This window comes from Suricata suricatta, chromosome 11 (assembly GCF_006229205.1).
Source record: "Suricata suricatta isolate VVHF042 chromosome 11, meerkat_22Aug2017_6uvM2_HiC, whole genome shotgun sequence".
In the NCBI taxonomy this organism is placed as follows: domain Eukaryota; kingdom Metazoa; phylum Chordata; class Mammalia; order Carnivora; family Herpestidae; genus Suricata; species Suricata suricatta.
In genome coordinates this window covers 54,920,796-54,931,498 of record NC_043710.1, presented here as the reverse complement: position 1 = coordinate 54,931,498, position 10,703 = coordinate 54,920,796, and the positions used below count along the sequence as shown (strand labels likewise).

The window sequence follows — 10,703 nt, the reverse complement described above, 5'->3', positions numbered from 1 at the left end:
GTGGCCTCCTCCCTCGGCCCGGGCCCGCCGCTCCAGCGTTCGAGCAGCTTGAACGAGACGCTGCGATAGAGCGGGGGCCGGGGCGCCCCGTCCGCCATGGCGGCAGCACTCACTCTGGGGGGGCTGGCCTCGGGGAGCCGTGGCCAACCCCCCCCTACGCCCTCGCCGTGAAAGAAGCGCAGCAGCCGGGGTCCGAAGGCCTGGGTTCTGCAGCAGTAGTGTGAGGGGGGTTTGCGGGGAGAGGGCGCAGACACCCAAGCAGAGGTTTATCTGCTGCGGCTCAAGTTTCTGAGGCCGCCGGCGGCATCTGCTCCATCCAGCGCCGTCCCTCCCGCCTCAGCGCCGACCCCCAGGACCGGCCCCCTCTTCGGCCCGTGCGATTCGGAGCATTCGCGGCCCGGCCGGGTCCGGGCAGGATCCCAGTGCTTTGCTCCTCGGCTCCTTGCTCGCCAGCCGGCCTGCCTGCCTCCCCTCGCGCTCCCGCTCCGTCTCCCGCTCCCTCCCTCTTGGCTGCTAGCTCCTCGCTCCCTTTTGTTGCAAATAAACTTTGTGGCGGAGGACTGGGGGCGGGAGGCGGGGCCTCGCGCCCAAAAGAGGGGGTGGGCTCCGGTAGTGCGCGAGGCTGGGAATCGGGAGTTGGGTGGGAGGGAATCGGGGAGGAGCCGAAGGAGAAACAAGACTGCTTGAGCACTTGCTGACCGAAGTAACCCTCTAAGAGGAGCCACTCTGAAACCCAGCGGCCCGAGCTACTCCGCCAAGCACTGGCTGCGGCACACGAAAACTTTCAGTGTGGTCAGTTCGGCTGACATACAGCGGGGGCTGCGCACCCACTGCGGTTAAGACGCTTTTGTGTGGTAACATCTGCCCAAAGAAACCCCAATATGGCAACCTCCGACCCATAAACTGGTACACACCAAAATTCAGGTACACCCAGAAACACTCTTCCAGCAGGAAGGGGGCGGGACTCGCCGCCAGGGGGAGCAGTAGGAGCCACAGGCGACTTGGGCGCTAGCCACTCCCCGCCCCACCTCTTCACCCCGCCCAGGACACGCCCCTACCCGGCCCTTCTCTTTGAATCCCGCTCTCCCAGAGAGCCCGTCCAGCCTCCCGTGCACCCAAACGCCCCGCCCCTCTTACCTCTGCGGTGTGTCCAGCTCTGACCCGCCCAAGCCTCTCCAGGTGCCCCACCCTTTGTGGCCACGCCCCCACCCGCCCTCACGTTTCCAGCTGCCCACCCTAGGCACGCCCCTCCACCTGCCCCCGCCATCCCTGAGGCCCCTCTCCTCGTAGCTCCACCCTGTGCCCGGCCCCCTACTCCTAAGCTCCGTGATACGTGGCTCTTACGCCCTCTACCGGCCGGATTCTCCCACTTCCATAGAATCCAGGACAGGTAAAGCAGTACCCATCACCAAAAAGGGGAGGGTTTGGAAGACTTCATTTCCTTTACTTCTTTTCAGTTGTTTCCTAATCCCTTCAGCCGTTTCAAACCTAATCCCTTCCCAAAGTTCCTTCGGCCTCACACTCAAAAGGAGCTTCAACGGAAACGCCCTTACCTACCAACACGGCTACCTGTGGCCCTCCATCCTCCTAACCCAAGGTGTGAGTCCCCTCTCCTGCTTCAAGCTGATCCAACCCTTGAGCTCCCCTTCCACCTCTGCCCCTGTCTGGCAACTTTCCCATTGTACTGGGGCCTTCCCTACCCCGGCCTGCTTTTGCTGTGTCCTATTCATCCTCAGGATCCAGCTTAAATGCAGGGAAGCTCCTCAACATTTGAACGAACAAATGGGAATTTATGGAGTGCCTTGGATGTATGGGTAATATTATTTCATTCATTTTATTAAATCCTTGAACCACCTTGGAGGTAGAAAATATTTTGTCTCTGTGGGTCATGAAGGAGATGTAATTTTGACCACTGTCAACGTCAGGAAATGGCAGCACCTGGTATGACTTAAATTCAGATTTGAGGAGCTTTAAATGCCATGCTCCTCCAGTCTTCACCAGTCCCAGATCCCTGTTAAAGAAGAGGGTTCTCTCTCCTTGAGCCCTCACCAGTCTCCTCCTCCTTCTTGGGCCTGGGCTCACCTGCCCCGGGGAATAGAGGAGAGTCTGGTCTGACTCATGCTCCACTCAGCCCCAGAGGACTGTGGCTGGGTCTGATTAGGCTGGCAGGCCCTGGGAGCAGGAGGCCGTGGCCCAGATGAGAGGAGCAGGGATGGGAATAGGGCAGGATGGCAGACACTCAGGGATTGACTGGGTTGTGGGAAACCTCTGTACGGAGAAAGTTCTTCCTCTTTGAGTTGCGACTAGCCTCCTGTAAGTCCCTCACTTTAACCTTGTCTCAGCTCTGCCTCAAAAGGACATCTCTCCTTTACTGGAGAATTGATGGCAAGGAAGACAATCCTGCCTGGCCCAGTGTCTCTCTACCCTTGCCTTGCTGTGTGACCTTGGATATATCCTTACGCTACTCTGAGCCTCAGCTGCCTCATCTGAAAAGTGAGGAGTAGGTCTAGATTTCCCCAAGGGTACCTCTCCGACTTTATTTGAAGTCAAATTCTTGTTTCCTCTGGAATATTTTTCTACTCTTTGGGGAGAAGTTTTGTTATGGTGGAGCGGGGAACCCTCATCCTGACAGGCACTGCTCTCCTCCAGTAACAATGATCCCTACCATCTGAAATTTGTACTTTGCCAAACTTTTTCACATCCTATTATGTTTTTTCTTCACATCACTTCTGGAATAGAAGTTTTTATTCCCATATCACAGATGGGCAAACTGATGGAGAGATGCAGAGACTCAGGTCACCTCAGCATCCTACAGCTTGGCCTTGAGGTTGGGTGACTGGGGCCTTTGGTTCGGGAATCCCCTTGGTGAGGAGTGAGGGTGTTTAAGGATCTAGCCTGAGCCTCCAGCTATGACACACTAACCCAATCAGAGTGGCCTGGCTGCCGCCAGCACCTCACAAGTGCTCCGAGCCTCAGTACCTTCTGATTCATGATGAGACAAAGTCATCTTCCAGGTACAGAGGAAGCCTGAGTGTGTTTAGCCCTTCAAAGACTCATCTAGGAGGTGGCTGGGAACACTGGCACCAGGGTGGAGAGGGGAACACTTCTGGGAGTCTAGAGCTGGGCCCAATGCAGGCACCCTCACAAAGGTGCCAGATGGCCCTCAGCAGGTCACTCTCTTCCTCTGCGCCTCAGGCCCCTCACCTATGAAAGGAGAGTGAAAACATTAACCCATCTACCGATGAGTCATGGTGCCCCAGCAAGATCAAGGCTATAAAACTCTTGAAGAAATCAATAGGAAGGCTGTGATAGTCACAGTCATGGCCAATAATGGGCCTTGGTTACTTAAGAGGGAGAAAGAATAGGAGTGATAGGACTTCAAGAAGCAATGACCTCCAGGGCCCACCTGGGTGGCTCAGTTGGTCAAGCATCCGGCTTAGGCTCAGGCCATGATCTCACTGTTCTTGGGTTCAAGTCCTGTATTGGGCTCTCTGCTATCACTGTGGAACCTGCTTTTGATCCTCTGTCTGCCCCTCTCCTTTCTCCTTCTCCCCCCACCGCAAAAATAAACATTAAAAAAAAGAAAGAAAAGAAAAGAAAAAGAAGAAACAATGACCTCCAGGAAGGAACTGTCTTAAGGGGAATCTACTCCTGACTCCCTTCCCAAGTCAATTAGAAATGACCTGAGATTGTCCCCTTTCCTGTATAATTAGACCTCAAGTGGACAGAACTGGATTATTTATAACCTTTTGTTCATGACACATTCTCACCACTTCTTTAATTGGCTCCCGCCACAAAACAAAACAACTAGGACCTTGACAATGTCCTGCATCTCATTATATAGGTTTCCTACCACCCATTCTCCTTTTGCAGTACCACCCAGGATAATAACCATTGCAGCCTGTGTTCAGCATTCCTTTGCTTTCCTTTTTGGAGAGTTTTGTTGCATCTGTGTATTCCTTCAAAGTGTACATCTTCATTTTAGTTGTTACAAAAGGGCATCTTGCTCTGTGTAGTTTTTTGAGATTTCTTTGTACTTAATAGTATACTGCTTAGGTTTATCTGTACTGTCACACATGGATGTGGTGCATTCTAGCTGCATGTAATATTCCACTGTGTGAATATAGCACCGTGTATTCATCTGCTGTCTCATGGACGGACATTTGAGTGTTTCCAGGTGTTTGCTCTTGCAAAAAGCGCTGCTCTGAACATTGTGCACGACTCCAGGTGCACATGCGCAGGAGAGCTCAGGGTAACAGGCCATGTGACTATTCAACATCCAGGAGGCGTTGTCAAGCTAGGATCGGATATCTCTCTGTGTTTTTATTTTATCATCTGTGTTTCCTTTTATGTGAAATGCATGTTTGTGCCTCTTCTATTGGGTTATTATACTTTTTTTGTACTTTATGAAAATTCTGATCTAACTTTTCCATGCTGAATACCCGTGGTGGCTTAGGGAGGGCTGGTAGTATTATCATTGTTTTAAAGATAAGGAAACAGAAACTTAGAGAAGTGAATGGACTTGTTCAGAGTCACAGAGTCAATAACAGCCCTCTTACACTGAGCTAATACCTTCTGAGACCATTGGGCCTCAGCTAAGAAATCTCTGGCCCTTAAGCTGATTCACAGAGCCCCTGGTCCCCATCATCTCTCAGCTCCTGACCATTGCATGACCTTATAGTCTCCCCAGTGGGGCCTTCCTTGTGCCCTAGCCCTCTTTATGTTCTTCTGAGCTCTCCTGCCCAGCTATAATGATCCAGGGTATATGTTTATTTCATTAATGCCATTCTCTTCCAACAGACTAGGAGCTCTCAGGGCAGGGACCTCAGCATGATGTCTGGCGCATAGTAGGTGCTCAATAAATGTTGTTTACTGGATGAACTATCTGTTTCCTTGTCTGCACCCCTACTGTCACCCCCAGGTTCTTTCTGAGGGTAGGGTCTGGGTCAGAGCTACCTCTGTGTTCCCATTGCCATCTTGGAGGAGCATAGAGAATGTGTGCTGAACGAATGAATGAGGGAGGGAGGAACAAGTTGCACCTATTGCTAGGACAGATCCAGTGCCTCTGGGCTTTTTCAAATTAGAAAGGACAAGCCCTGGTTCTTGATCCTCTGGCTCCTCCATCTTTGGCCCTGCCCCTGTCCTCAACCTACAACAGCCAACACACAGGTCTCCTGTCTTGGAAGTGCCTTCCCTGCACCTTGCCTCCCTAGGAACCTTCTTCTCTCTTTTCTTCTCCACCCATCACCTCCTCTTCCTTCCCTCCTTCTACTCCCTCATTCATCCAACTCCACTGCCACCACCATTCAGAAACCCCTAGGCTTTGACCTTTCACTTCTCTGGCTCCTCCTCCTACCCAGCCCCCTAATGAAATTCCCAGGGTTCTTTCCAGGCCCTCCCTGCTTACTCTCTCCCTCAGAAAACTCATCTACCCCCTCAACCTCAAGCCAAAAGCACCATGACCACTCCCCAAGCTTTGCAATTCTCTAAGAAGCCTTCCCGGGTATCTCCAGACCCTGTTTAGTCCTAGCTCCCACCGAGGTTGAGGTCTTATTACCAAGCTAGCCTCTGGCCCCCACCCCAGTCCCGGACACTGCCTGGCCTCCCTCTAGGTCCATCATCTCAGTACAGAACTTAAGTAAAGGGATTTGTTTTGGCTGTAGGTAACAAAGGTCCGAAGAACTAGTGGCTTAAAAAAGATAGACATTTATTTCTCTTGTGCAAAAGTCCAAATTTAGGTGGCCCCAAACTGGAATGGTCAGAAACCCAAGCTGTTTCTCATGGTCTAAGATGGTACGTCAGCTGTGATGTCCCCATTGTAAGCAGCAAGAAGGGAGGGGAGACAAAGGACAGATGCTGCCTATCTTTTAAAGACATCATCCCCTTCCTGTATTAAACCGCCTTAGGGTACTTTTTTTTTTTTATATCCCATTGCCTAGGATTAAGGTACCTGGCCATACCTAGATGCAAGTAAGGCTGGGAACTGAAGTCTTCATCCGAGGAGAACTTGCGCCCAACTAAAAGAGAGTTGATACTGCAGTTGGCACTTAGCTGTCTGTCACAACTTCCTAGGGGGTCCCCAGTTTACTGGCACTGGCTGAGGCAGGCAGGCACTTGGAAGGCAGGTAATATAAGGAAAGGGAAGGGAGACAGGGTGAGTAAGGCAAGGGGGGCATCCAGTATCTGGGTTAGAGAAAGACTGTGTGACCTTCACAGGTCAATTCCCACATCCGGGCCTCAGTAGCCCCACCTGTAATTGGAGGTATTGTAAGAGTTAAATGAGAAAACGTATGGACAGCACGCTGCATGTGCCTAGGACCTGCAGAGCCCAGCAAATGGCCACTGCTGTCATTGTTGTGGCCCTCAGTGCTTCCCTGGGCTGGCACCGAGCCTTTTACTCTCTAGCCCTGCCAACTCTCCAGGCTAATCTCTTCCCATCCTTCCTCCAACAGCCTCTATGCCTTGGGCTGTGCTGTTCCCTGCACCAGAAACACACTTGCCCTCTCTTCTTCAGTCTGATTACGGCCATCCTGCAAGCCCCAGCTGCACTGCTCCACCCACAGGAAATCCTCCTCAAGCCCAGAGAATCAACTCGGACCCTTGTGGACCCACATGCTCCACCTGCCCCTCACCACACTCTACCTCCACACCGTGGTCTATGTCTCCTCTGTCTCTGCCCCAGTGAGCAGACACCCCCAGCTGAAGCCCCTGTCACTGGGTGTGCTCTGGGTTAAAGTGAGGGAGAGAGTGGGGGGTGGGGACAAAAGGAGGGAGAAAGAAGGGAGAAATTCAAGCTCCCCAAATGGCACTTGGAGTCTCTGATACTGGCATTAATAAATGGGTTTTCCTTCTTATAGGAGTCGATGGGGTTCATGATTATGGCCCTTGTTCTGAAAAAGTTTTTTTCCTTAAAAGACCAGCTGCTTACCCAGGTGAAGGAAAAGGAGAAATCCCCTGCTCAAAGCCCCTTGTTTAGAAACGTCCTAGGCAAATTCCTAGGGAGAGACACTGGAGGAACTTATGTGCCCAAAAGGCAAAATCATTACAATAGTTACACTCATTGCACACTTACTACGTTCTGGCATTATTCTAAGTGCTTTGCACATATTAGTTCTTACAACCACTTTACAAGACAGATAGCATCACCATTCCCATCGTATAGCTTGGGAAATTACAGTACAAAGAGGCTAAATAACTTGCCCGGAGTAGCATAGCTAGGAAGTGGTAGAGCCAAGGTACACGCTCAGGTGACCTGGCTCTGGAGTGGCTGCCCTTTATGCTATTCTGCCTTGCGAAGGGAAGCTGGGCATGGAATTTACCTATGGCCCATAATTTCCACTCTTAGAAAGGTAACCAAACGGTCACCATCCCTGGCAGTCTGCTAGGACAGTCATCTGGGCCTCTCTGCAGGGCTCGCCTGACACTACGGGCAGAGGCCCCCCGCCGGCCGCGCTCCTACTCCCCGCCTCCCCCATGACAGGCGACTGAAGAGTCTCATCTCAGACTCGCATCATCTGTACTCCTCAGCAGGATATCGCATCGCATTGCATTGAATATACATCTTCTGACGTTTCCTCACATCTCCTCCCTGTGACCCAAAGAATCAAAGTCCCTTCTGTCCAAACTATCAACAGTCTCTTCGGCAAGAGCACTTTTGATGGGTTCCCAAGACGGTTTGGGCCTGGTTCTCCCACTTCCTCAGCCAGCTGCAAGCACACTTCCAACATTACTATGGAGTTTAACTTCTGCAGAACCCTTCCCTGAACGCCCCCATCCCCCAATAGCCTTGGAGATTAGACATGGCTCAAAGAAAAATGCTGAGTAAGCTACACAGTCCTTCCCCTCCCTGCCCTGTTCCTATGCCCTGCCCTCTCCCCTCTATCTTCTAAGAAGGTAGACTCTTTGTAAAGGCTGATTCGGGCACAGGGTCTGGGTGGTATACCAGCAGCCAAGGGCAGGCAAGATTGTTCTACAGGTGGAAAGCTGGGACCTGGGAGGAGGGAATAAGTAATGGAGGAGAAGTGACGTTGGGGGGGAGGGCGGTGGAGATATGAGGAAAAGGAGCCGAGAGGGGTGAGGAGCTGTGCGGGTGGGGCCTCAGGTGGGGAGAGCAGGTAAAGAGGTCTTATGTGGTAGAATCCCTTCACTGCCTCCTCAGAGACCTTCAGTGAAGATGCCTTTCCAAAGCTTTGGAAGGCTCAGGGTCTGTGTCTGAGGTGCCCCTGTGACATGGCCTCCAGCAGCCTCCCAGGAATCCACAGACCAGAAAGATGGAGGTGAGAGGGCAGGAGCAGAACCCATGGACAGTCTGTCCTGAGACTGGCCACAGGACCTCTGCACCTCCACGTCACAGCCTCCTGGTAGCCCTGGTGTGGCACTGAGTCTCTTCCAGTTGTTGACTTCTTCTAGAATGAAGGAATGTTGAAGGGCTATTTCCCCTTACTTGGGGGTCCTCAGCCACCCAGGATACCCCGAGGCTGAAAGAGGCCCATGTGAAGAGGTAGGTGGCCCCACCCACTCCATCCCCTCTTGGACTTAACTGAAACTCACTATTGATTTACAGCCAGATTCAATGCATCTCTGCCTCTGGGTTTTATGCATACAGTGCCTTCCATCAGGAGCAGCCTCCTTCTCTCTGCCTTTTGGATTCCTCCTGGGATTAAGCTCCACCTCTTTGAAGAAGCACTCCCTGATTCCTCCCTCTGCTGAGCCCCCACAGCCTGGAGGGTGGCCACGGGACAGCTTTTGTTTTCTCAACTTTCACACAAGGGAGGCCATATGCCTGCCCCACACCCCTCTCTCTACCCATCTGCCCCAGGGCAGAGTCTAGCACAGGCCGCCGTCCCGGGCTGTGTGAACATGCTCCCCACTTCTGTTTGCTGACCTGCCACTCAGCCTTCAACCTCTGGTTCAGATGCCGCCCATCCCCACCCTGCGAGATCTTTCCTGACTCCTCAGACTGCATCATGGGATCCTTTGTTCGCCCCTTCTCCCCAGCCATACTTCCCTCTGTCACAGCCTTGACATCACTTTGTCAAATGTCTGCATATATAATAGTTGGGAGCTTATATGGGGCAGAGCTGGGACCGGTTCTCCTGGGGCCCCAGAATCAACCCGGGCCCAAGTACAGGGTGTAGGTAAAGGTTTGCTGAATGAAGGGAACATCACATACCTCCAGAACGCTCATATTCATCCCTCAAAATCCAACTCAAATGCTCCTTTCCAGCCCTCACTTCTGCCTCCCATCTTCCCTCACTCCCTTTATTGGTGACTCCAAAACATATACCAGACTCCTCAATTACAGTGCATGTCACTCTACATTTTTGTGAGCAGCTTAGAATGGCTTCCCTGCCTCTCCAGAGCTGACCAGGACCTTCTAGAGAGCCAGGTCCAAGCTTGTCTCTGTGCCCACACAGCCTGGTCCAGAGAAAGAGTTCAATAAATAGTTGTTGGTGAGATTTTGGAGTCTGCGAGGGAACCTCACTCCATGCCCAGCTGAGCTAAGCTCTAATTCTCTGCATGGTTCGGGGTTGGTGGGGCTTCTGGTGCCCTGGCCCCAGGTGTCTTTCCCCAGTGGACTCAGTGACCCTGTCGGTGCCACTTGGCTGTGAGTTTCTGCAGCAGCGCGTGTGGCCGCTGGCGGAACTTCTTCTGAGTGAAGTAGAAGAGAATGGGATCCAGCACGCTGTTGGCACTGGCAAAGGGCCGTGTGACTTTGTAGGCAGCCGCAAAGGCCTCCAGCACACGGCAGGAGACACCTGGTGTAGAGCGCACTGCCAGGTAGGCTGTCTTGGTGACATGGAAGGGCAGGAAGCTGATGGCAAAGGCGGCTGCCACCACCACAGCCATGCGGGCTGCCTTGCCACGCCGTTCCCGGGCCACTGGCCCCGCTGGGCCGTCCTGGCGGCACAGACGATAGGCCAGGCGGCAGTAGCAGGCCAGCAGGGCAGCAAAGGGCAGCAGAAAGCCGATGACTGTGAGAGCCATGCCATAGGGCATATAGTGGGTGGCCAGGGCAGGTGGGCTCAGGTCGTAGCAGACGGTGCGGTTACGCTGGATGCCTGTGGCAGCAAAGAGGGCTGTGGGCAGACACTGGGTCATCACAGCCAGCCACACAGCCCCACACACCACCCAGGCAGTGCGGCGGCCCCCACGCTTGTGCCAGGGGGCCAGTGGGTGGCAGATGCCCAAATAGCGCTGGAAACTGATGCAGGTGAGGAAGAGGATGCTGCCGTGTAGGTTGGCATAAAAAAGGAAGCGGACCAGGCGGCAGGTGAGGTCGCCAAAGGGCCAGTGGTCACCTTGGGCATAGTTGTAGATGAGCAGAGGCAGGGAGCAGGCATAGAGCAGGTCAGCCAGCGCCAGGTTCAGGGTGTACACGGCTGTGCGTGTCAGGGCCCGGCGGGATGTGCAAATCTGGGCAATGACACAGGTGTTCAGTGGCAGGCCGGCCGCCAGCACCACTGAGTACACAGGCGGCAGGAGCAGTCTCTTGAAGTTCTCTTGGTAGACGCAGGTGGTGGGCGGTGAGCCCAGGGCCTGGCCTGTCCCATTGTCCCACTCCATGGCTGCCCGATTATGCTTCCTACATCCAGAGAGGCTGGGGAAGCAACAAAAAACCTGTCAGTAACCACACTCACTGACCGTCCAATAGGCCCCCTGTCCCTCTCTGGGCCCTGATCTCCACCTGAACCATATCTGAT

The 10,703-nt window shown here is 53.2% G+C and overlaps 2 protein-coding genes across 5 annotated transcripts in view; both read right to left on the bottom strand.

The window, feature by feature from the left end:
• Positions 1 to 245, bottom strand: part of ARHGEF17 (Rho guanine nucleotide exchange factor 17) — a 57,103-nt gene extending 56,858 nt beyond the window's left edge. The window contains 1 exon segment of the mRNA XM_029957721.1: positions 1 to 245. This exon segment is cut by the window's left edge and continues 1 nt beyond it. Coding sequence (XP_029813581.1) covers positions 1 to 98 — 98 coding nt within the window. The 5' untranslated portion in view covers positions 99 to 245.
• A 5,438-nt stretch (positions 246 to 5,683) lies between these two features.
• The window catches only part of P2RY6 (pyrimidinergic receptor P2Y6), a 38,879-nt gene continuing 33,859 nt past the window's right edge, over positions 5,684 to 10,703 (bottom strand). For all 4 annotated transcript variants that reach the window (XM_029914803.1, XM_029914801.1, XM_029914802.1 and 1 more), the window contains one exon: positions 5,684 to 10,600. In XM_029914803.1, the coding sequence (XP_029770663.1) occupies positions 9,580 to 10,566 (987 nt within the window). In that variant the 5' untranslated portion in view covers positions 10,567 to 10,600 and the 3' untranslated portion in view covers positions 5,684 to 9,579. The remainder of the gene's footprint in view (positions 10,601 to 10,703) is intronic.